This window comes from Episyrphus balteatus, chromosome 2 (assembly GCF_945859705.1).
Source record: "Episyrphus balteatus chromosome 2, idEpiBalt1.1, whole genome shotgun sequence".
Classification (NCBI taxonomy): Eukaryota; Metazoa; Arthropoda; class Insecta; order Diptera; family Syrphidae; genus Episyrphus; species Episyrphus balteatus.
Genome location: NC_079135.1, coordinates 76,681,503 through 76,709,353, shown reverse-complemented (window position 1 = coordinate 76,709,353; position 27,851 = coordinate 76,681,503). Strand labels below are relative to the sequence as shown.

The window sequence follows — 27,851 nt, the reverse complement described above, 5'->3', positions numbered from 1 at the left end:
TCGAGAATAGGACTTTCGAAAGAGTTCCTCTAAACGAGCAACACTTGGCCTCAATAATTTCAAGATCAAACTCACTCAGATTTTGAAATTTACTTGGATGTGAATCACGACCAAGTGATCAATAATAATCGGGTTGAAAATTATGTTATGTTTAAGCCGGTGAATCCGCACCCTAGTTTGTGCTTTTTTATTTCAGCTGTAATGAATATCGATTTTTTTTTTTCTTTCCTACATTCCTGATCCTATCCATCGTATCTCCTAAACACTGGCACAAATAAGCTCAGCTGTTCAAGTCCGATTATACGAGACCAGAATTTGACAGATACCACTAGAAAGGAAGCGCTATTTTTGTGTAGAAAAAGTTTCAATTCACTGGATTTCATCAAATTCATCCCGATTTGTGTTAATATCCGATTTTTTCAACTCCCAATCGTCTTGTGTTGATATCACCACTTTAAATCGATTTATTTCAAATGCTTGTGCAATTTTTTTTTTTCATTTTCTTTGTCAGAAAAATATATAAACAATTTTCTTTCAAGACTGTAGAAATTAAAAAATATATAAAAAGCACCAAAAAATATACTACCTAAATAAGTAAACAGTTTTTCTGACTCGTCTGTACCTATTATCATCGAGTAGTAAATGAACAAAACATTAATTTGATTTACTATTGTTTTCACTTTCCATATAATGACAAAATCATAAAGTTCAAATCACTTGACCTCAACCTACATCTATATATCGTAAAAGCATGACAAACCCATATAAAAAAAGAGCAGCTCCAATCAAGCCTTATAAAAGAACAACAATGAGTGCTTGAACAAAAACAAAAATAAATTGTATAATTGTATTTATTGCAAAACCAATTGCACTGAAAGAAAAAATACTACACTTTTCTTAAGAAATAAAAAAAACACACAAAAATATTATTTTTATTTATATTTGTACATGATGTATATGAAAAGAGAAATATTCGTATATAAATGTATATTATATTTTTTATTTAAAATTATCAGTTTAATTATAAGAATAAAAAATTATATACATATAAATGTATAAATATATAATTTAACATAAATATAAATTATACTGTTTATGCTTTATTATAATGACAACCAAATGGTTTTGATCTTTATAAAACAAACGTTGTCACCCTTTCAGGTTTAAAGAGCAGGAGGCATCCAATCTAATTGAGAGATCGTACGTATATTTAAAACAAAAAAAAAAAAAACAACTGAATTGTTTTGCTTGCATTTGTTTTGGATTTTTTTTTTTCATTTTGGCGAAATAAATTTCTTTTTTGATTTTTCCAAAATTCCGCTATAATTTCTCATTGCAGTAGCTTTGGTTTTTGTTTTTTTTTTTTTTTATTTTGTCATGCACAAAATTGCTTTTTTCGTTCAATGCCGAAAAAAAATAGTTAAAAAAAAAATGTGTTTGATGTGCTCCTGTTGGCTAGGCAATTTTTCGCGTAGATATATTATCTACTGATTTTGTTTTTTTTTTTTTTTGGTTTAAAACGCTTTTTTAGAGCATAGATGCTAGTTTTGTTGTAAAACATATAACAGTATTATTATATGTTAGAAAAGAAATGCTTTCAAAACATTCAATTATTCTAAGTGTTAATTTATTTCTATTGGTAAATTGTTATTGGATGCTGTTGAAAACTCATAATTAAACAATTAATTTGTTAAAAAACAAATAGTTTAAATTAAAATCAAAACGTTTTTAAAACAATTATTTAAAATAAAATATTTTTTGTCATTTCATTAATCTTATGATAACAAGATCTTTTAAACATTTAGTACAGAAAATAAAAATGTATAGGTAGAACTGGTTTCCGTCGAACCTTGTTTTTATTTTTTAGAAATATTCTTTAGCATTCTATAATGTAATCCATACAATCTGATCTGAGAGTGAACCTAAAAATGTTTTTTTTTTTAACTATGAATAGTAATTGTTCATCAAAAACATAAAGTTTGTTTAAAATTCTACATTTACATACCTTAATCAATATTTACAGTAATTCATTAATCTCTGGTAACGGGTCACCATGTTAAAAAGTTAAACGAAAAACATTAAACATTCGTTTCCTTTTTTTTTTTAATTTTGTACTAAATTGAGCAGTAATTATAATCCTCTAGTAAAATGGTCTTATAAGGTTTTTTCAATAATCTTACCATTTGAAAGATATTATTATTTTATCTAAAATTTCTTATGTACTGGGACGTCATTAATAACAAAAAAGTTTTTTTTGTGGGAAACTAAATGTTCTACAAAGAGGTCCAAATACAAATGTAAACTGCTTTTAATAAGTCATTACAAAAATTATTGAAATAAGAGGGCAATTAAAATGAATAAAACATATTATTTCATATAATCAAAATTTGAAAAAAAGATTTTTTTAACCATGTATTGCAAAGAATCAGAAATGTAAAGTTACAGAAATTTTGAACTGTTCATACTGCTCAACTTTCAACGCGACTAAAGTTGATCGAATCGATAATTTTTTTGGTGTTGTGTGTCTATTTCGACAAAAATATTTACTATTGTGAATAAATAAAAAATGATTTGAGTCGATAGTAAAATTGTAGACGAATAAGATCGAACGATAAAGCAAAAAATATCGCTCATAATAGAAATTCACAATAGCAAAATACATTTTCGAGGATCGACTATCGATAAAATTCTTCCATCGATAAAGATTCACAATAGTTAGGTACCAACATTTATTTTCGACTATTGGCAAAATTCTTCTATCGATATACAAACGACATTCGCAATATCTTTTTGAAAATCACGGAAATGAGTTGATAAATACAATGATGGAACAAAATATAAGTAACAGAAATTTTTTCAGAATCCTCTTTTTAACGATACCTACTATTTTTTTTAATTTAAGTCAATTATATTCGAAAAAGTCAAAAGCTTATAACAAAATCGCTTTTTTCAAGCATTGAAGATGATGGGAAGCAGATTGATTACATTTCTACGAAGTGTCTGGAATATTCCCAGAATTTAGAAAAAAAATATTTAAAAAATATAAGAATTCTTTTTTGGAGATTAAAAAACACAAAATGATATGCATAAAAAGAAGTAAATATTTTGAATTGACAAGTACAAACCAATTGTTTACACTTGTTAGTTATCTCAACCAACTTAGATAGGAGAGTTCTGTCCTTTTAAACCAATTGAAATAAAAAGTTTACTCGGTAAAAATCTTTAAAAAATGTGAAGACTTCGTTCATAAAATCACAAAATAATAAAAAAAAAATCAATTGAGTATGTTTTTTTTTGTTTATAAATTTCTTTTTTTTACAAATGTTTAAAAAAAATTAATGCGCCCGCTTCGATATAAAATGTTGTAACTTTCATAGACATAAACACTTAACATATTGATTTATAACTCAAATACAAAAAATTGAAAATACAAACGTTGATCCAAAATAAAAAATAAACTTTGTCGATATTTATCTTCTTAATCGTTTTTAATTATTTAGTATCCGTTTCTAGACATAATGCGTCTTCATTTTTGATTCACACCAATCAAAGAAAAAAAAAAAAACAAAACAATTAAGCAATCCCGCGTATTTCACAATCGCATTAAATTCAATTAAAAGAATGTGTCTGACATTGTCCAGCAATTTTGTGCGTTGTCGGACAGTGGGATAGTTTTTAACTAATCTATTTGTTAGAAATAGGTGGTGTTTTGACAATCATTTTCTAATAATTATGCTGTCAAAACCATATACAATTTCGATTAATTGAAATTTGTTTCAAAGATACAAAGTTTTTGTTCAAACTTAAGAAATATGTTTCGGTAAAATGAAAAGTGTTTTATTTCTAGAATTCCATTTATTTTTTGAAAACAAAATTGAATCCCAAACATCAGAAAATTAATTTTTTTTCCAAAATATAAATTCATTAAGTTTATTTTGACTCCCTCAGTATGTGTCCCACTGTATTTGTTTCTCATATAAATTAAAAATTTTTGAGAATTGAGTTCCCTTTTATTTTCTGTTTTATTAAACAAACGAAATACTAATTGAATTTCACTGTCTGAGTAGATTTATGATCGAAAATGTTGCTATTGATTGATATTGATCATTCAATTAGACAACTAAAAAAAATTGACAAATTTAATCTACTGACTTTTTTTTTCTAGTGAAAAAAAAAAATAATAAAATAATAAATTGAAAACAGAATTTTTTTTAAATCAATTTTAAAAACCATTCAAATTTTTGTTGTATCTAGTATATTGATTGGTATACATCAATTAAACACAAATTTATTATTTAATAAAAACTGCATTCGAAAAGATAAATCTTTTCAACAATTTACCCAATTTGAATACATTCAGTTCACTGCTCATAATATGAATATATGTGCGTATTTAATGTCATTTGAATTGAACATCAGGAAAAGAAGCATACATTGTATTAACAGAAATTTATACAAATATAAATATTTGTTAATTGTTGAATATGAACGAATCAAAACTATTATTAATTAAATAAGTACTTTTTGTTTGTTTACATTTACAATTATTTTTTGGTGGCAGAATTTTTGACGATTCATAAATCGAACAGTGGAACCAAAAACAAAAAGTAAAACTTGATTGTTTGAAAAGTGTTTAAAAGAAAACTTCGCAAGCAAAATATTAGCGTTTCGTTTGAGTTGAAAACTAATATGTTTTGAATTCAATGAGTTCTTGAATTTGTTCTCATATTAAATGACAACAAATTAAATTTTTGAGCCCCCGAATACAAATTAGGTCGATGTCGATATGTCCATTGGTACGACCACTTACACTCAGCGTTCAACGCACTCAACGCGAATTTAACAAATTAATTATAAAAAAACGACGCCACTATACGTATACTTTTTAATTAATTCGTTTAGTAGCGATCTCTAACTGTCTAAAACTCTTTGTTTGAATATAATTGAAAGCATCATCAATTAGAATTTAAAAAACTTAACCATGATTTGTTCGTTATGCGAAAGGTTGCACTCGAAATTCTCTTCTCTCAAAACATCAACCAGTGTTTTTGAAATATCTTTATCAATTTAGGCGCTCATACAGACAAATCTGTCGTAACGTACAGACAAAGATGCATTATAGATTTTCGATTATCGTGTTTTTCATATACAAATTGTCTGTCGCAAATATCATATGTCTTCAATAGATACAACCAAATTCAATTTCTTCTGGGTACAGGCAGAAGAATACAACAAAGAAATTTATGGTCGAAAAGTTATTAGGAATTATATAAAACTTGCTGTTATGATGTCTCAATAATTATCTGAGTTAAGTAAATAAACGAAAATGTCAACATTAAAAAAATTATATTGCAAAAATCAGCGTCATATTTTAGGAAATCAAGTTTCTTGATTACGGCTAAAATGTTTTTAAAAAATTCACATTGAGAGCAAATTTTTTGGAATATGTACTGTACATAGGTACTCGTATTTTGGAAAGTTGTTTTTTTTTTTTTAATTTATCATGATCAGAGACGGTATTCAATTCGTCTGTATTTTTTTTATTTTTTTTTTTTTTGTGTTTGTTACCTCATAACTTTGGACTGAGTGAACCAATTTTTATAATTCTTTTTGTATTGGATAGCTGGTGGCTGCAATGTGGTCCCATTTCAATTTCGGTTAGCTCTGGCCATAGGAACTATTAGAAAAACCATAAAAGTCGGTTTGGTTTTTTGATAAAAATGATTATTAAAGGATTTGTTAATTTACGCTGTAAAACAATTTTTTTTATAAAAAATATTAAAAACTTAACGCTCTGTAGGCACACCTCTTTTTAGCGAATTTGGTTTATACTTTTTCATGTCGCTAGAACTTTTTTCGGTCTCACTATTTTATAGAGAATCAAATTGATGTAGAATTTTCCGAGAAATTCGAATATTGTATTCACAATTCCAAAAAAAAATGTATTTTCACCCTTATAAAGGCAATTTTTTTGTGACCACTTTACATATTTGTCCTGCCAAATTCGCACCCGTGTGCCGACAGAGGGTTAAGAATCTTTACATATTTGCAGCAATATTCCAAATTTAAAGTTAAATTTAAATGTAAAAAAATTACCTATTGATTTTTTTTTTAAATGAATAGAAACAAGATTTAACATCGAAAGATAAAAGTTTCTCAAAACTAATTTGACGTGATCAATCAAATAAACCAAAATGTTCACCTGAAAAAAAATAAAAGAATAGGGGTTTTGGTTAAAATTAAAATCAAAGAAATTGAATGTTCATCAAAATCATTGAATGTAATAGTATGTTTCAATTCGACTTAAGCAAATGATATAATTACCCATTCAAATTTTAAATTTGAAATAAGATGATTTTGACCTCATTTGCACGAAATGAGCTTAGATATATTTCCGAACCTAGGTACCTACCCAAAAATTTGTATGTGCGTGTAATTAATTTGCAAGAATGGAAGAGACCTACAATTTACCGCCGAATTCAAACATCTTAGCAGAGATGCACTTTTTCACGACAGTAATACTTTTGGAGTCTTTTCAATTCTTCACAAGAAGCAGTAGCCCTGAAAAATATCTTTTTTTTTTAAGTGGTGGACGCTGGAAATCGAACCCAAACCTTTTGCAATATAGTACATTGCATTAACCATCGCGATACGGGGTATTACACTTGCTTGCTTCGTTTATACAATTTCTATAGATTGTATCCCAAGTATCTTTACTGTAAGCTTAAAAAAAAAAAAACAAATGAATATCACGTTCAGTGAGCAAAAAAAAGAACTTAAAAATTAAGAAAACCACTTTGATTTACCTATTTTTTTAATATTTTTCTACAGCGTTCCAACTTATTCGAATTAAGTACCTCTAAAACCCTAAAATTGGCAACTATAAAAAATTACACCAGAACTTTCCACTTTTAAACTGTAATTTACCTGTGGATTTTGTATTTAATACAGCGCCAAAGACACAACTAATCTCGATTTATTTTTCATTTCAAAGTTGTTCACTTTTTGGTCACACTGTTTAATCAGAATAAAATGTATAAAAGAGAAGAAAAAGTTGATGTATTGCCGCGTATATGTACGATCGGCATCATCATCATCATCCCCCAAATATCTACATATCAACAAGGAAAAATTTATTTTATTATTGTTATGTAAGCTAAAAAGCTAAATAAAAATTATTAACCACAGCACAGAAGCGCTGCTCGTTAAAGTGGTCCATAGCCATGTTTTTCGTGATTCTTGCTTCAGATCTCTGTCTGCGATGACAACAATAAGGGCGCGTAGTATTTTCATTTTGCGATGTTATTTTAACGCTGCTATCATACAACAAAATTAAAAACAACAAATAGGCATTTATATTGCCTGCGAGATTTTCTATATGTCCATCACATCCAGCGCCACCATGCGTCGTGTCGCCGCTACTGCTGGTGCTATTGCTGCCAATGCCGCTACCCGGTCATATACGAAAAGATAATATACTCTCGTGACCGGTCCGGAATGATATGTGTGTTTTTTTTTCACCGCGCTAGTGAAATTTTATGAGAATACAAAAAATAAATATTAAAAAAATAGAAATACAAAAAAAAAAATAATTAAGTGAAAAGTGTTGTGGTTTGTAATGCAAAAAATATTCATACCTCTGTTACGTGTATTTCAAAAATTTATCAAAAGAAAAAATTTTCATTATTAAAAAAAATGCCATCCAGTGTAGTTCTGGAGAGAAATTTAAAGCAAAATGTTTGAATATTCGAAAAGTTTTAAAGGCGAAATGAATCATCATCAAAGCAGCATGATTCCAACAGCTTTTGACGATGAAGATGATTTGGCTGCAGCTATAGCTATCGAGAAAAATAATATGTTTCACAAACCAAGAAGGTACTCACAACACCATGCAACTATATTGTTTCCATCACCACATCTGAATAAAATATAAATTTATTTGTTCTGGTTTGAATATACTTTTTTTTATTCAAAAGTTTGTTGGTGAAAACAAAAAATCCATTGCAAAATTTAAGTTTCCAATGCATCCGTTCTAGTTTGAAAACAAATAAAACCAAAACAAAAGTATATATATTTCGTAACGAAAAAATCGTTTGTATGTATATTCGCATTAAATTTTAATGAGTATTTAAAAGTTTATTTTTTTCTTGTTTAAACAAAATGTTTATATAGTAAGGTAGCGCCACCATAAACATTTTCGAAACAGAAGAAAAAAGAACAAATAGTTAAATTGATTTTATTAATTGATGACCTATTTTAAATGTGAGAATGTGTGTTAAATTATTAATTAATGATCACAAGTTTTTTTTGCTTTTGTTTTTGCTTTTAGTTTCAAGATAAAACTTCCTAAAACCCATTATCGGAGAATAAACTTGTTTTGTGTATTTATAAGTTTTCTGCAAAATTTGAATTTTGTGATTTTTGTTTGAAGATAGTTTTATTTTACTTTTATTTTAATTAAAAAACAGGGATTTCAGCTCTTAATAATTCAAATACTTTTAATAAAGTTAAAAGTTATTTGAAAGTTTTTTTTTTTAATTTCAATATTCAATTTCACTTTTTATAGTTCTAGGAAGTCATATGGAAAATTTATTGGCTTCAGCTGATAATTTTCTGTAAACATTTTTTTAAATCAATCCAGTCGTCCCTGATAACTAAAAAAAATGTCTGCAAAGAAATTCCTCTTTACTAATAATAATATGGGTAATTAAAACAAGGAATTGCGTTGAAGTGATTCCAATTGTATTTCATTTTTATTTAGATGGCATTAAGTATATTTCATTTAATTTTTTTTTATACTTTCATAAATAGTTTGGTTGTGAAGTGTAACAAATGGCTGTTATGCTCCATTTACACTATCAACAACTTGTCATTAGGTGTCTACTTTTGGCAGAATTTTTATTTTATAACCATGTCGTAACTATATGAAAATTAATTTAAATTTTGTCAAAATTACTGGCAAATTGTCAATATACGTAGATGTAAATAGGGCAGTAGTCGTTTGGAAGTTTTGATTGAGATAAAATTTTATTTTCAAACTTTTGATAACAAGGTGTGTATTCATGTACAGAAAGTTACACTTGTTTATCATTTATTTATGTGAACTCATTTGTCAATAAATTAATTCACCAAATAAAAACACATCATTAAAAATCTTAACGTTCTTAGTAAAAAGAAATGCAACTGACAAAGAGAACCGAATGGGTTAACAAACGAATTTATTTAACACTGGGAAATGACAAAACACAAAAAAAAAATGACTAAAATGGACGCTCAAATACAAATTTTACTCGTGTAAAACGCGCAAAAAAAAGTACGCCTTCTATTTTTGAGTTACAACCAGTGCAGTGGCTTAGTCAATAAATCTAAACTTAAAACGTGTTCTTCTCATTAGTACTTTTTGAAATGGTTTATCGATGCCATGAACTACTTTTCAGTTTTTTTTTTTTTATCAAATTTTGGCACTTTTAAAAGAACAACTTTTATTTGGATCATCTTTCTATATAAATTCAAAAATATTGAGAAAAATGAAACATCTATTTTTGTATTTCTATCGTTTATACAAATCAAACTGTCGGATTTTGATGAAATTTTGTGAAAATGTACCTACAAAAAGTAAGCTTGAAAAGAAAACATAATTTCAATTAAAAAAGTTGATTAAAAAATGTTTGAGTTTTTGTAATTTCAACACAGTATTTTTTTTTTCGAATCTAAAATTACAAAATCTCTTTAAGCAGGCTTTGTTTTTTTTTTATTCATCGAGACTAATTAAAGCCACAGTGACCGGTTATAACACTTACCCTTGAAGAAATTAATCAAATAAATCAAGAGATCAATGAATTATAAGTGTTCATAACTGTACCACTATTTTCAACGTGAATCTTTTCAGATTTTTTTTTTTCCTATTTTTGTAAAATGGATCCCTAAAGGCTTCGAATTTGGGAGACGGACACAATCCAGAAATATAAAATCCAGAAAACACAGAATTCTGAAAACCCAGAAAACCCAGAATCTCGAAAATCTAGAATCCCGAAAACCCAGAATCCCTAAAATCCAAAATCCCGAAAAACCAAAATCCCGAAAATAAAACAGAAAAAATTTCCGCAAATTTGTCATTTTATATAAGTGTTTTGGGTTTTGAGATGCCGTTTGGAATTTTGAGTTTTCGGGTTTCTGGGTTTTCGGGATTTAGGGTCTTCGGCTTTCGGGATTTTGACCCCAACCCTTCGAATTTTTGTTTTAATTGTTTGCTTTTCTTTTCTTTTCATTTTTTTTTTTTTTTTTTTTTGGGTAAATGTCAATATCCAAACAACACATAGCCAAATTCATAGAAATTTGATTTTTGAATTATAATATTTCCCGCTGAACGTACGGCATGTGTTAAGAACTCTGAAAATTTTTGTGATGCTTTCTACTATTTTGTGGGAAAACTTGGGATGCTATGCCATAACGAAATAACGATATTATGTTTATGTTCCAGTTCTACCAAAAAAAAAAAATTGTTAAGAACTGTGAAATAAGCCTTAAGAGTGTAAAATCCTTTTTTAACAAACTGTAAAAAGACGCTGCACTCAAATTTGTTTTTGCTCTCAAGATTGACAGTTGTAAGTGAAAGGTAGAAATTAATAAAATATGACAAGATTTATTCAAGTCACACGATTGAAATCATTTTGTAAAAATAAACCGTCAAATAAGATTTTTTTCTGCATACAAAATCTTATTTAAATTCTGTATTGCAGAAATCTTCATTATGATATAATATATGTATAATAGACAAAACAATTAATACATAACAGTTAACGACTTTATCAAGCATATGAATATTTTTTAGCTCAGTGGCGTAGATATGTAATTGGAGTGTGTAACTCCAAATTTTCCCAAAATTCGATTTGAATACCATCTGTTAGTCAAACCTACTATCTACCGTTCCTTAAACTGGGAATCCCCTTAAAGATCATAGTTTTTATTTTATTAGCAAATTAGAAAATGGAATCTCATACAAATACCTTCAAAACGATGAAGTTTTAATGCTCTCCTATAAAATTTGCTAAAATGGAGTTACACACTTGTATGGTTTCACCGACGATTTGTGATAATACTAGACGTAATATAGGGCAGTTATTCGTTCGGTCCACTTTTCTTCCTCAGAAGATAGACAAATATAGGTATTAAATAACATCAAAGACAGACAGGGCCGTAGCCAGGGGGGGGGGGGGGCATTGAGGGGCAATACCCTACCTTAAATTTTAAATGCCCTACCTTTAAAAAAAATGCCCTACCATCAGAAATGATTTACCTTAAAAAATACCCTTATAAAAATGCAGTTCCCTCAAAAAATGATCTAACTTTAAAAAGTCCCTTCCTTAAAAATGCCCTACCTGAAAACATGCCCGTCCATGAAAATGTCCTTCCTACAAAAAACGCTATAGCTTTTAAAATGCCCTAACTTCAATATGGCTGCACTTAAGATAATGTTCTTTCTTCAAAAAAGCTGTAGCTTTAAAAATGCCCAACTTATAAAGATGCCGTTCCTTCAAAATTGATCTTGCTTTAAAAGTTCCCTGCTTCAAAAATGCACTACCTTCAAAATGGCCTATTTGTGAAAATGTTCGACCTTCAAAAATGCCCCTCTTTTAAAAATGCCCTACTTATAAAAAAAGGTGTTATATTTCTGCTCTATGAAATTATAATACGGCTAATAACTGACGATATCTCAGACAATAAAAAAAAATATGGGAAAGATTTGAACAGTTTTTGACAGAAGACATTTTTTTTTAAAGAAACCGGTTCTTTAAAACATAACCATAAAAACAGTAAAAACGCCTTTTTTGCATTATCGCAACGCAGAGTTAATATTTCAAAAAAGAAAAAAGTAACTAAATATTTTGAATTCGGATTCGAGTTCAGCACAAAAGTCTCAGATACAAAATAAAAGTTTAATGATGTTAACTTTCCCAAAAACAAATCATTCTTTTATTGGAAAAATGTTAATTTTCAATTGATTTTTAAGGTCTAAAAATTCCATCAAGAGTTACTATTGTCAAAAATTATGTGAGTAGACTCGAAGATAAAACCGAAAACCAAGTGCAGATTTTTACCAAAAAAGGTTTAAATTGGCTGTATATTGTGCTCTATTGGGATTTAAAAAAAAACACAATGAAACTAAATTAGGCACTGTGTAAAAAAAAGCAATTGCTAAAATCCTAGTAGTGTCAATTTTCAACTGAATTGAGTATAGAAAAAGATATTAAGGCCATTTCAGGAACATATACATGTGGTTTTGATAAAAAAAAAAAAAACCTAGACCTTTTAAGATCAAGAATTTCAAGAATGCTGTTTTTAACAACATTTTTTCCACTTTTTATCGATTTAAGTTAAAGGTACACTATTAAAAGAAAATGGTTTTTTTAATTTATATTATATAATTTATACACACTATAATTATTTTTTAAATTCAACGAGGTACTTTTTATGAGAATAGGTTGAGAACTTACTGAGAAAACAAATATTAAACGATTATCTACCTGATAATACTGTTGCCCTACCTTAAATTCAACTCTGGCTACGGGCCTGAAGACAGAGCTGATAAGACATTCATTTTGAATCAAATAATGAAGGAGTTGTAGAACTCAAAACTATCTACAACAATGAAAACATTTAAAATAAATTTAAAACTAATTTTTGAAAACATCAAAACAGTATGTATGTTAATTTGTCTCATTGAACAACAGAAAAATCTTTATTTGTATTCTTATTAAAAAAAATTCTCGTAGTAATAAAATGCCTGCATCAAAGGCGGACATTTGTCTTTGTTTATTAGAATCTTTCTGACTTTCACTTTTGCATTTTTTGATTGAGTAAAATGCTTTTCAATTATATGCAATGATCTTTTTTTTTACAATGTACTTGTTAAAACCAACTGTAGTCTAGAGAGCTAATTTTAATAGCGTCAGATCAACAAACACATTAAAAATTTATTTCTTTATTGATGAAAAAATAAGTAAATTTATTTGTTTACTGCTTTTATTTAGATTCTGAAAAAAAAAAATTTAAATTTGATTTATGACTTTAAGTCCCGTCATCAAATGATAAAATAGCAGAATGTTGACAGAATTTTGTTTCTTATTTTTTTTTTTGTTTGAAAAGGTCTACCTAACATACATAATACCTTAGAAAAATTACAAGTTATTGACAGATAAAAACCATGCTTTTTTCTCATTTTAGGAATCAAAAGTAAATTGAATGTCTCTGAAATATTGTATGCAAAATTATTTTAATTTTCATGCAAATAAAAAAAATAAATTAAAAAATAAAATATTTTTTAGAGGTGTTACATTAAGTTCAGCATAAATCATCAGATCAGACTCAAGGAAAATTAAATTTATCATTTCGCAGATTTATTTCAATAATTTGTAAGCCAAATTTATGATTTTGCAAATCAAATTCATCTTCTGAAATAAAATTGAACTTTTAAATTAATTAATTTTAATTAAAATCATGAATAAAAGCTTATACATATCTTGTTCTGTTCATGAGATTGAGGTCAGGCTACAGAATAATGAGAATGCATCAGATTCTATGTAGTTTAAGCATTCGATCTCTAAGAAGGTGGATTTGATTTGCAAAAGGAACAATTTGATTTGGAAAGGGTTAGTTTAATTTTCCATAGGATGACTTAAAGCAAAAATTCTGTATTCCTTAAATTTTTTTGTGAAATGAGATTACTTTAAGGCAATTGGAACCAATTTTTTTGCAGCACGAGTATTAGGGTGCTTCTTAAAAATCAATTCGAAATTTTAATGGGACACCCTTTAATTTTGTTCTTCCTGCCTTAAATATAAATTGGGTAAAATTTGGTCCAGTTTAAACACGTTCTAGGGGTCGCTACCACAATTCAAAGTTTTGAAAAATACACCAAATTTTGTTTTTTTTTTCTCAGAAAATTTTAAAATTTGTAATCAGAATTAGGTACTTTATATTAAATCTTTAACTGTTTTGAAAGAAATTTTGATAAAAATACAGTGGAATAAAAATAAAGTTTAAATTTGAATATTTTTGAATTTGACATTTTTTTTGTGTTATTCTGTTGAATAGCTAACTGAGTGATCTTTCTTAATTGAAAAATTCAATGATTTTATATAATTGTTTATGAACCTAAAATCTTTATTCGACAGACAGTTTACTGACTGTTTATTAGAAGATTGAAAAATCGGGTCTTAAGCGTACTTTGTATTGTAACAAAAAAAAATTTTGTTGAAATTGATCTTTTTTTTTACTTAAATCTTTAGTGAACGGTAGCGATCCCTAAATTTTAATATTAAAATCGGAAAAAAATACCATATACTATGCTTTTATGGTAGAACATAATGCAGGGGTGTCCCATTAAAAAATCGAGAAAAAGATTTTTTCGACCACATAAGAAGCACCCTAACGAGTATGTTAGTAAATCCCACACAGATATGAAAGTAAAACTAATTTTTTGAGTTAAAAAAAACTCGCAGTTTCATACTTTCCCTCACTTCGTGGTCAATCAATCTGAAAGTTTAATCTTTTGTCCTCTTTACTTTTACTTTTTTTATATAGAGAAGAATTTACTCGAAAATTTAAAAACTAAAAATCAGCAAAAACTCTTTGAGAAACCATGTTTTGTCTTAAGAATTTGTATGATTTCAATTAAAACCTTTATAATTTCGAATAGTATTTTCAGTCTACTAACCCTACTAACAATTTTGCTTCTATAATGCTTTACAGAAGCAACAATTGCATCTGTAAAGCTTTATAGAACCAAAATTGTTTGTCGGGAAATTTCGAAATATAACTATTTTTTTATTAACAAAAAGTTTTTTTTTCCTGTTATTGGTGAGATGTTAATCTTTTTGTTTGAAATAAACCTAGATACACATCTTTTACAAATTAAAACTTATTCGTGTCAAAGCAATTAAGTTTAGATGTCCAATGTTTTGTTTGTTTTTCTTTTGTTTATAATTAATTTGGCACATTTTAAAGATAATAAACGAAATTCACTGTTTCACAATAAATATTGCTTTGTTATTAAAGTAAACAATAAATTTTCATTTTATATCGCAGATATCATATATATTTTAACACATTTATTTTCAAGGTTTATATTTATGATTACTTTTATTGATTATTTTAAATCATAATAATAATATAAACCTTTGTATTTTTATTATTATCCATTTATTGAGGTAGCAAAACAAATAATGAACCAATTTGATACCTTAAAATGTTCTAGTCATTGAAGAGACTTCTAGTAAAACATAAATGTATTTGTTTGATTACACTGGTTAACAAAATTAAAATTTTTTTTTGTTGCCGTAACAAAAATATATTTTTCTGGAGGTTTTCGGTGTGCTGAACTCGAATCCGAAGTCAGAAAAAAATATTCAGCTTCCATTTTTGAGATATTACCGTTAGAAAACGCAAAAAAACGTTTTTTTGACTATTTCGGACCATTTTTTTGTATAAAAGAAAATTTATTTGAACATGTTTAGTAACGGTTTCGAAAAGAACTGTTTTCCTTCTTTCAAGATCTTGATTTTGATTCGGATTCGAGACACCGAAAACCTTTAGAAAATTATATTTTTGTTTTGGCAACAGAACCCTTGTAAAACCAGTGTTATATATAAGTTCCAAGCAGGTTTTTGCGCGCCATGGACAACAACTTTTTGATATGATAATTTTTAACTTGCGATATACATAAATACGTGAGGGACAGTTTACGACTCGCAATTTGAAAGTCAAACTTAGGACCGATATTTTTATTGCAATATTAATGAACCAGGACCTTATACCTAAGAATTTCTTTGCATAAGTGATATCGAGTTTATTTCTGATTGACATAATTTAAATAAAATTGGTCTTATGCAAAAAAAATTGGACTTAAGCTCATTTATTACTTTTAAGAACATTTTCTTGAGATCTGTCTCAAGAAAATTAGATCAATCTCAAAAAAATGTTGTCGAAACTGAGAAAAGAGATTTAGCTCATTTTGTTTGCAAAGGTTCCAATGAGTTCTAGCTGAATTATTCTGAGTCAAATGAGGTAATTTTCTCGTTTTTTCTTCGTTCTCCAGTTATAACAGTTTCTATGTTTTTTGGTGTTGTTTTCGAACAAATATTAACTATGATTTCAACTTATCAAATAATATTTTAAACTTTTTTTCTACTTTTTTTTAATTTCGCATCATTTCAGTCAGCAACATGTGTTATTGAGTATACCTAATTTTTCAATAGTCAGATAATTCAGTTAGAGCTTATTCCAAGGAATAAAAGTTTTTTTATATTGACATTTATTCTTCTGATAACACTGGTTTACAAAATTAAACTTTTTTTATTGCCGGAACCAAAGTATACTTTTATGAAGGTGTGCTTAACTCGAATCCGAAGTCAAAAAAATTCTAGCAGCTCGCGTTTTTGAAATATTACCGTTAGAAAATGCAAAAAAAACGTTTTTTTGACTAATTCGGACGTTTTTTTTCATGTAAGAAAATTTTTTTAAATTAAAATTGTAACGGTTTCTAAAAGACCTGTTTTTTTTCTTTCAAAATCTGTTTAAATCTATCCGATATCTTTCGTATAGGTATAGATATCTTAAGATGAACTAAGTGTGTTTTGCTCAAAAATCATAGAGGATGTAATAACTTTATAATACATTGGTAAGCCAAGCAGCACATGTGTTGTCGAAAAAATTTTAGCTGTTGCTGACTACATATTTAATACCCTTTTCAAAAATGTAATTAAAAGACTTTCATCAGATCTAGTTTCTTAGTTTCAGCAAAGTAGATATAAAACAGAAAAAAACATGTATTTACTTAGAAAAACTTTATTTAAAAAAATAAATTAACCATTAGTTTCCAAAAAACTTCGTTTTAAGGCTCTCCTCTGGTGTGCTGACTTTGGAAAATGACATATAAGAGACCAACAATAGTCGGACATCATATTTCGTATCCCAGAAACCCTGGTATAAAGTTATTACATCCTCTATGATTTTTGAGCAAAACACACTTACTTCATCTTAAGATATCTCGACCTATACGAAAGATATCGGAAAGATTTAGAAACCGTTACAATTTTAATTTTAAAAAATTTTCTTACATGAAAAAAAAACGTCCGAAGTAGTCAAAAAAAGTTTTTTTTGCATTTTCTAACGGTAATATTTCAAAAACGCGAGCTGCTAGAATTTTTTTGACTTCGGATTCGACACCGAAAACCTTCAGAAAAGTATATTTTGGTTCCGGCAACAGAACCCTTGTTAACCAGTATAATCTACCTGACGATTGAAAAATCAGCCCTAAAATAACCTAGAATTTCTCATAGCAAAATAAAAATTTTTAAATTTTTAAACAAAAAATAAAACAAACTACAAGTGAAATTTAAAAAAAAAATTAAATTATTAAATAATAATTTTTAATTTTTTAAGGTTTTTAGCGGTTATGAAATGTCTTTTGGGTAGTTCCATGAAAAAGTGGACACGAATTTTGAACAAATTATGCAGTCTTTTTTACTTTTTTTATTAGCAAATTTCTATTTACAAAACGTCAACTCTTTTTGCAAGTTGCAAGAAGAGATTCTTTGTTGTATTCCCTTATGGATAGACATCAAATTCAGGGTGTTTAAATAATCTTAAAGCATTTTTATAGCATAAGCTTGCCAACAACAGAAGAATTTCAGATGAAAATGACGGAAAAACAAGGAAACTAAAAACATGATGAGTCTAATAGTGACGATGACAACACCCCCTCGTTATTGGTAAAATAAATTAACATTTAAGCAAGCTTCGTTACACAATATTCGATTTAAAAAAAATTGAGTGAAAATGCATCTTTTCTTTACATTTACAACTACAAATCACAGGTAACATGAGTTACCAAAATAATGTAACGTGAGTTACCTAAATATTTTAAAATTTTTCCTCGAAATATTGAAAAAATGTTTCCTTTTGTCACTTATATTAAAAGCTTGTAATTTTTTATGTATGGAATCTTCATTAAAAACAAATAAAGATTCTTAATTTCACATAAAAACTTCATACTGTCGGACTCTTAAAATTCGTGTCCGATTTTTGTAACGTGAGTTACCATCAAACTTTTATTTTTCCCAAGCAAATGTTAAAAATAAAGTAAATTTTTTTAGTTAATTATGAAAGTAATAGTTATGCTCTATTCATGGATAGTAATTTCGTATCAATTTACATTAAAATTGACAAAAAAAAATTATTTACATATGTGTTGGAAATTTTTGTGAATAACGTGAGTTACCATGGAATTGCCCTTTTACATTTTTAGGAGTTTAAAAAATAACAACGAAGTGTTTTAACTACTTTTATTCAAAAATTTAATTTTTAGCTTCACTTTTAAAAAAATAAATTTATCTTTCGTAATCAGAAATGCACAATAACGATTTTTCCTGAATAAAATGATGCCAAAGTAAAAAAGTAGGTAAAAAGAATTCAAAAAAGTTTGAAATCCTCTTTTATATAAAATTCAAGGAAAAAACACCGAAAACACAAAACCGTTTTCCATGATTTTTCAAATACGAATTACGAATATCAAGTTTCTTTATATTACTAATTTGACTGGTAATCTAAGGTTTCATTTCGAAAATATACAATCCAAAATAAAACTCAGTTTTCGAAATAACGGACATCCTAAACACTGTGTTTCCGAGACGCGTTTTTTTTTTTTTTTGTAATTACATTTTCATTAAAATTACATATTAAGAAAATACATATTTTACGAGGTACCTAATAAATAAATGTTTGATGAAACTAATCGAAAAATTACCTCGTGACCATAACCTACTAAATATTAAAAATGTGATGTCGCACCGGATGCAATATGCACGTTCATGTTCAATCTTCAAATAGATACTTTTTATTTATTATTAGAATTAAAAATAGAAAATGTACTTTTATAATTTAAAATTAATTTACATACATTTATATTGTTTCAGTGTTTTTTTTTTTTTTTTTCAAAATATTCTACAGTATACCTAATGATAATGACTAATTGTTTGTATTATTAAATGGACATAGCTATTGTTAAGATATTTTTGGGTGAAAATTGGCGGCATTTTATTTTTCGTTTGTTTTTAAATTTAGAGAGATTCAAGCTTTTGTTATTTATTATAGAAAAAAAATGTATTTGTTAAGGTCACAAGAGGATTCGATGACTAATAAAATAAGTGTTTTCTTTTTGTATTTGATTTGGACTTTTGTTAGGAGAGAAATAGGTGGTTTGGGTCTCTTTGAAATATCTACAAACGATTTTGTCCTAACGTCCAGAAAAATCTCATAATATACTGTTCATATTTTCAAACCGTTTGCAATAATTCCTATGGATACGTCTGAATTAACTTCGACGAATAAAAAAAATTGAACTATGTACTTAATAAATTTATTTAAGATAAAAATAAAAGAACGTCACGTACAGATAGGAACAATCAACAAGAAATCGTATAAACTTGGTATTAGACTGTCTAAAGAACTATTGGTACATTTTCTGGACTGAAAAATTACCACTAAAGTTAAGGTACTAAAGCCTTCAAAGAACAATAAAACTGGCCAACAATTTTCAACTTTTTAAAATTTTCCAGAAAGATTTATATCACATTTTATAGATTTGGGTTCAGTAAGATCAAAAATAATATTGGTTTCTTTCTAGCAGCTCTAGTTTTTGAAATATTTAATTTTTTCATATTTGGAGAAATGTTCATACTAATTTTTAAGTTTTTCTTATTTTGAGCGTTTATAAATATTTTCCAGAAAAATTTATATTAATCTCAATGTATTTGGGGTCAGTTAACCTAAAAATCACATTAATTTTTTTCTACAAGCTCTATTTTTTGAAATATTTTAGTTTTCCACATTTTGGGGGTAATTTCGTACTTATTTTAAAGTTATGATTATTTTAACTGTTTGTTAACATTTTCCAGAAATTTTTTTATAGAACCTAATGCATTTGTGTTCACTTAGCCTAAAAATCACAATGGTTGCTTTCTCGGACCTCTATTTTTTAGATGTTTTAATTTTTCACATTTTTGGGGTAGTTTCATACTATTTTGTTTTTTTTAGATTTTATTATTACAAGCGTTTTTATATTGTTTTTGGAAAAATTTGTTTCGAATGTAATGTATTAAAATACAAAAACAAATTTTTTAAATAAAAACAAAATTTACAAAAAAGAATTGTATGAATTTCTATGCCTTTTCATGTATGAATAATTTAAAAACTAGAGCTGCTAGAAAAAAACTAATGCAATGATAAACAACGGTCTGGAAAATGTTTGTGTGCTGGGCAGTGAATCAATCAATGTTTATATTTGAACTAGTTTACAACAAAATGTTTACAGTCTTGTATACAGTGGTGGCAAAATAATTAGAAACATACTCCTTTGTTTACAAAATGTTATTTTTTTCTTACTATAAATACAAAATATTTAACAAATTTTTAGCAAACACAAGTGATGATACAATCCTTGTAACATTTTAAGAAAAAAATTTTAGAATTTATCCAACAAAAGAAAAATATTGCAAAAAATCTAAAATATAGTCCAATTTTGTGTGGAAATATAATTAGAAACACTGAGGAAAAATTATTAAGAAATATCCTGTTTTTGATTTTTAGCATTTACATTTGCCAAACTTGGTCAATTAATTAAACGTACAATTAATAAAAAGGACTATCACCAACTAATTTCTATTAGTTGGTTAATGTGGTTGCAGTCCTCGAAAAATGCCACATGTTCCAAAAAAATAATAAAACGTCCTTAACAATATTCCTGACACACAAACCCCTTATATTTTAGAAAAAGAAGGTGCAATAAAGAGGAGATCCTTAGTAAAACATCAAGCTCTTCAAATACCTCTGTTAAAAAATATTTCTAATATTTTTTATTCATATTAAGAACATACAAACATTTTGAAATGAAAGAGCTCGTTTCTAATTATTTTTCCACCACTGTACTTATTTCTTGTTTTCAATCAAATGTATAAAGTTTACCCATTCTCCCCTACATTATTATAAAATGAAAACAAATCTCATTCGTATGAACAAATCTTGTCAAATGTATGTAATTCATTGACCGTGGGTGTGTTTTAATGTAAAAATAGCACACTAACCTCGCCTCGACGGATGTTGTTTTTGAAAGACAATTTCAATCATATATTTGCGGAACTCAAAAATGTGTTGTGTGAATTTGTGAAATTATATATATATTTTTTTGTTTTCTTCATTAATGTACGTTTCTCATGTCTATATGTAAATATTTTACGTTGGATAAATAAAAATGAAAACAAAAAAAAAAACAAAGTACGAATATTGAACATTTATTTTAATTTCAATTTTAAAAATATGCCAAAGGGCACTGGCATTAATATTCTTTTTCAACGCTCGCTGCGCCATTTGTATGGACGAGTACCTTCACAGCGAGCCATTCAAAATTTTTAAAGAAAAACAAATAAAATATGACCAAGAAAGGAATGTGGGAATAATAATAATAATTTTTGTTTTTTCTTTTGTCAGTCAAACTCATACAAAATATTTTTTTCATTTATTGCGTTTTCGAAAAATTTATATTATTATTTTTATTATTTAAACAAAGGACAACTGCTGTTATTTTGATTTTATTGTGAAACAAAAGATTTATGGAAGATATAAGAAAAGTTATTGAAAAATTAAGATGGGAAGGAAATTTAATTCGAAGAATCTCTCTAGTTCTAGTCCTTTTTATACAAAAAATTAAATGCCCGTAAAAAATGGCATTTTTTTTGTAAAGGTAAACAAAAACCCCGGATTTAAAATTGATTTTTAATTTTCTAAATTATTTCACTTAATTATATTGATTATATTAACCCTGTTCTGTTGTAAGTTTTAACCAAGTATATTAAACAATAAAATACAGGGTGTTCTTAAATTAAAGTTAGAAATTACAAAAATTTCACTTAAACTTCGAACTGATAAAGTTAAAGAATTAAAACAAAAAATAAATCAAATTAAGGCAGGGAACCAAAATTCTAGTTCAAAAAAAGGTTTTTGGAATTTTTGCAAGAAGTGCATTAAATCGAATCCCGTAAAGACTCCAGATGAAAAAGTTACCAAATTAAGTTTGCATAACTACTTTTGGGATACCTTTTTGGTAAAAATTAAAATTTTCCATTGTTTAATTTTAGTACACTGTTGGAAAAATATTAGAGTCATAAAAAATGCAATTTTAAATTTAAAAAATTTTGAACTTAAAATAAAATTCTTTTAATTTTTTAAATAAAAAAATTAACATATTTTTATACAAATGTGTCAAAAAATATTAATTTGATAAGTTTATTAAGAGGTTGATCATTTAAGGGTTGCGTGATAATTTTTAGCATCGTTGTTCAGCAGAGACCTTTCTTAGGGAAACACAAAATACCTATTCAAAATTTTGATTTCAGCAAATTTTCATATCCTTGCCTGTTTCCATTTAGAGTTGCGAAAAACACTGACCTTCAGTCCAAAAACCAATAAACATTTTTTTGGTTTAAGTACCTACTTGAAGTTAATACAAGATTTTTGTTTGGATGTTGTTTGTAGGTCATTAACACGAATTTCGGAAATCGGAACAGCTTCGCTAAGAAAATCTTTTATAGTTTGTTTATTGCAGCTAAACTTAATGTTTAGCAGTTACGTTTTTAGTTGGTAGTTTAAAAAATAAATAAAAAAATCAAGAAATGAAATCTTTAAATGCATATTAAATATATTCAGAATTTTTTTAGAATTGATCCATGTTTCTCATAATTTAAATCTTACAAGGCAGCTATTAAAAAATAATTGCTGAGGAGAATTCGCTAAAAGAAAAAAAAATCAAGCATGACATCAATGGCATTCGTGCCTTGTTTTAAGCAAATAACTGTAGTTTTCTCAGTAGATATTGAAACCCTTACCTACCTTAAAATTTTTGGCAAATTTTTAAAACTAGTTAAAATTGCTTCATTCATTTTATATTCTTTTATTACTTCATTCCGCCTTGCTTTATTTAGCTTTTTTTCATTAACCTTTCTTTAAAAAAAAAAAAAATTCTTATAAAAAAAGTTTAAATTTTTATAGCCATGGAGAAGATCTTATTGTGACACCATTTGCCCAAATTTTAGCCAGTTTGCGTTCAGTGCGGAACAACCTTTTAAGTCTGACAAATGTCCAAGCGACAAACAAGTAAGCAAACCTTTCAAAACTCCTTTGTGTGTTTTTGTTTTTAAAGTTTGTTTTTTTGTTATTTTTTTTGTATGTTTCTCCTATCGTTTATTGTTCGTCAATTCGTCCAAAAAAACCCAACTACGTATTTGTTTGATGTTAACAATGTCACTGTTGTCGATTTGTGGAAACCAAAACAAAAAACTTGCGTATTCGTTCATTAATAAACCAAAGATCCAGGCGGCCTACACCTCCTTCAAATGCCAATCGAGTGCAATTAGTCCAAGGAGATGAAACATATAATCGCTTGGCCACCGATACTATTGAAGAGCTCGATTGGTGTCTGGACCAGTTGGATACAATTCAAACTCATAGAAGTGTGTCGGATATGGCATCGCTTAAGGTACATATAAAAAAATGTCATAATTAAAAAAAAATTTGAAATATTGTCCTGATGGTAATTTTTTAAAACTATAAATTTTGTTTTTTTTCTATTTTTGTTTGTTTGCAGTTCAAACGTATGCTGAACAAAGAGCTGTCGCACTTTAGTGAGTCGAGTAGATCGGGAAATCAAATATCGGAATATATTTGTTCGACATTTTTGGGTAAGTTTTTCTTTCATCTAAAATAGTTTTGTGCATGGAATTTGTTAAAAGTTCTTTTCATCTATTTAAAATTTTGACAGTTAGACATAATTATAAACGATCTTTGTCAAGTGCTTTTTCAATTTGTTTAAGAAAATTTCCAAAGACATGAGAGGTCTACAAGTTTTATTTTGTTTGAGGTTTTTCCTCAATGGTTTATTGCTTGACGGACGGAGGACATGCACAAAGAATTTTAGAATACATATTCATATATTTAGAAATAGTTGTCAATTTGGTTTGTTAGTTAAGACAATGTAGCTCAATGAATCAATATGAATATAAGGGAAGTTTTGATCTTCGAGCAACTCCAGCTCTGATGCACTTCATTTAAGATTTACAACCATCCACTTGAACAAAGAAGTTCTTGGAAGAAAAAAAGAAAAAAAAATAATTGTGAATAGTTCTAAGAAAAATCCTAGGAAATGAAGTTTATGGATAAAGTTAAAAATTCTGTCGTAGTTTTTAAGACAACCTTTGGAATTAGGCTTTTTTCAATACCTATTTTTTTTAACTATGTGCCTGTAAGACAAAGGGTCTTTTAAAAGCATACTGTACGGCACTAGTTAGAAGGAATAGAAAGATAGGAATGAATTTTTTTGTTGGTACAGTGTTTTAAATATTTTGATTTTATTACGCAGTTTTAAAATCAATTTTTATTTAAATTTCAAATATTTTTGTATTAAAAACCTTATTTTGAATACAAAAATATTAAAATTCAAGAGTATTAAAATCACAACAAAAACATTACTGTTAAAAAAGGAGCCAAGTTCTCCTATGTTGAAATTATGCTGGCACAAAAAGTACTGACATGTAAAAGTGTACCAAGTTCTAAAGTTTGGGTTCAAATTCGTATCAATAAAATTTTGATTGTTCTCTTGACAATTTTTCTTTTAATTACCGATTTTTAAAGTTATTTCAAAAATTGCCAAGTAAGATTCAGCGGAAATGGGCGGATGCCACGCCCCCTGAATTGAAAATCTCAAATTTTGGATTTTTCCCTTTGTATAAACCACAAGTCCTATCACCGTGTAAAATTTCAAGTTTCTACGTTAACGGGAAGTTCTCCATAATTTTGATGATCTGTCAGTGAGTGAGTGAATCAGTCATCCAGTCAGTCAGCTACGGTTTTTGCGATTTTTGAAGCCCTATATCTCAGAAACTACTCATCGTAATAGGCTGAAATTTTGTGAGGAGTTTGGGTTTGACAAGCTCAATAAATGTAGCGAGTTTGAAATTTCTAGCATCTTTAGTGTGGAAGTTAGAGGGGGGTCGAAAATGGCCTGAGTTGTTTCCTGTAAATAAGGGTGTAGTGCCAAAGTTGCCAGAGAACTTGGCTGGGCACTACCGTGCCCCTTGATATAAGAAATTTGAATTAAAAACTAATTCCTATCCACCTAAGTTATAACTTTTTCTTTGCTAGAATTGAAATTTAACACTCATCTTCTTTGTTTTTAACACAAGAATATTAAATTTAATTAAAATTGTATTCAAACCCTAAATGACATCAGCAGCCATTTTATAATAGATAACAGAAATTTTTGTCCTTGGTTTGAGGGCTACCATAATCTGAAAAAGTAGGTAGGTACCTATAAAAATATTTTGTCTAAAAAAAGATCCATTTGGTAACCCTCTTTTTAATAAAAAGAAATTGAAAACAAAAATTGTGAATTTGCACTAATTTGAAGGTGCTATGTATTTTTTCTAAATAAAATGTATGAGTTCCTGAGAAAATTTCACCATGCAACTAAATTTTACTTCACACACTTTTTAGACCAGTGCCGAAGCCTTCAAAAACATTAAAAAGTAAAAGAAAATCATAGTAGGATGAAACCCATTGGAAAAGGAGGTGAATATGATAAGAATGAAAGGAAAAATAAATTACGGGCGAGCCGAGTTCGGAAAGTGGGTGGTAAAAAATGGTATATCTCGATTTCCGGCAAAACTACAAGTCCTATGGAAAAAAGTTGTATGGCAAAATTGTAGGTAGTAAAAAGATCTACAATTTTCGTATCGACAATTTTTTGCACATAAACTCAAAATTTATGTGAAAAATTCAAATAACCGAGTTTTTGGTTTTTTATTTTTATCTTTTTTCAAAAAACAAAATTTTTTCTTCAAAATTTTGTGAAAACATACATTATTATGTCCCAAATACACTGTAATTTATTTGATTTAAAGAACTAATTTTTTCACCTTATTTTGACCTAATATCAAAAAAAAACACCCTAATTTTCAATCAAAAACTCACGTGTCAAAATATCAGCTTTTTTCAAAAAGTCGTGGGTATTTCGTTCGTTAAGAATGAAAGGAAAATTTTTTATTTTTAACTCTTTTCAACAAAAATTTTTTTTTTTTACGAAATTTTGTGAAAACATGTATTATTATGTCTCAAATACACTGTAATTTATTTGATTTAAAATATTTATTTTTTCACCTTATTTTGACCTAATATCAAAAATACACCCTAATTTTCAATCGAAAATTCACGTGTCAAAATATCAGCTTTTTACAAAAAGTCGGTCGGTATTTCGTTCGTTAAAATGTCTACTTTTAGATGGTGTAAAAAAAAATTACATTAGTATACTATAGTACCTACATGTTCTCGTAAAATGCAAAAAGCTTGAAATTGAATTTACACTTTAATTACTCAAAAACCGTAAGATTTATTAATATAACATGAAATCTTATGGTTTTTGAGTAATTAAAGTGTAAATTTTAATAAATAGGCCAAGATTGTAAACAATGATAAAAAAAAATTCGAATTCAAGCTTTTTTCATTTTTTGCATATTACGAGAACATGTACAATAGTATACTAATGTAATTTTTTTTTACACCATCTGAAAGTAGACATTTTTACGAACGAAATACAGACCGACTTTTTGAAAAAAGCTGGGGTCGAATTACGACAAACGTTCGTTAACGAATGGTTGCTATGTGTCCCTATCGTTTTCTAATAATTAAATAGAGACAGAAATAGTCAAAACGTAAACGTATGATCGTAATCGTGTGCCGTTATTCGACCCCTGATATTTTGACACGTGAATTTTCGATTGAAAATTAGGGTGTTTTTTTGATATTAGGTCAAAATAAGGTGAAAAAATAAATATTTTAAATCAAATAAATTACAGTGTATTTGAGACATAAAAAATTTTTGTTGAAAAAGTTAAAAATAAAAAATTCGCCTTTCAATCTTATCATATTCACCTCCTTTTCCAATCGGTTTCATTCTACTATAATTTTTTTTGGTTTCAAAAATTATCGACCCTGGTCTATTTGCACACTTGCGAAACAAATAAAATAGAGACAATAATATCACCTTTATTATTATTTCTGATCAACAATTACATATTTTCAGTAATATTTTGTTTCGATTTAAAGAAATAAGAAAGAAAAGACCTAAAATAAAATTTTAAAAAAGAAAAAAAAAATATCATTCGAGTATTTTAAAACTTAGTATTTAATAGAAAATCCTTGATTTTTTAATACAAAAATAATCATAATAATCTTTTATTGAAAATAGGAATGTAATACATTCAAAGTATTAAATTTTCGTAGATACTACCCCAAATTTTTTAACAGAGTAGAGTAACCATAATCTGTCAAATGCTCAACTCGACGTTTAAAAAGTATTCGAAGCTAACTTGTTGGTTTTTGCTCAGGTAAAGTCTTGATGAAACTTTATTAGCGGATGCGGTATGTATGTACTGCTTCTCCCTGTTGCTGAGATATATTCTTCGCTAGGATGCAATAGGACAGGACACATTTCCTTCGCAACCTGCCCAATTGCAACCCAGTGCAGATTCGTTAGATCTTTCTTTTTTACCAAATTGGGTAGCTGAAGGCCTTCTAAGTTGCTTGTAAAGAAACAGCTTAATCGTCTGGGTGATCCCATTCAGTAGTAAAAATGTGTGCTAACATGTACCTCTCAGTTTCTTAAGCCAGTACCTTTAACCATTCTACTGAGTATACTTAAGAGTGTGTTTTTTTAACATATGTAAGTCTATTAGTCACATTTTTCAGCA

The 27,851-nt window shown here is 27.6% G+C and overlaps 1 protein-coding gene across 16 annotated transcripts in view; it reads left to right on the top strand.

The window, feature by feature from the left end:
- LOC129909023 (cAMP-specific 3',5'-cyclic phosphodiesterase) overlaps positions 1 to 27,851 on the top strand; it is a 308,658-nt gene that overhangs the window by 274,063 nt on the left and 6,744 nt on the right. For 9 of the 16 annotated variants that reach the window (XM_055985942.1, XM_055985944.1, XM_055985943.1 and 6 more), the window contains 4 exons: positions 1,162 to 1,200; positions 23,101 to 23,205; positions 23,419 to 23,587; positions 23,696 to 23,789. In XM_055985942.1, coding sequence (XP_055841917.1) covers positions 1,162 to 1,200; positions 23,101 to 23,205; positions 23,419 to 23,587; positions 23,696 to 23,789 — 407 coding nt within the window. Of the gene's footprint in view, positions 1 to 1,161; positions 1,201 to 7,603; positions 7,876 to 23,100; positions 23,206 to 23,418; positions 23,588 to 23,695; positions 23,790 to 27,851 lie in introns of those variants that run through there. The other 7 variants (XM_055985951.1, XM_055985953.1, XM_055985954.1 and 4 more) reach the window with 4 other exon arrangements.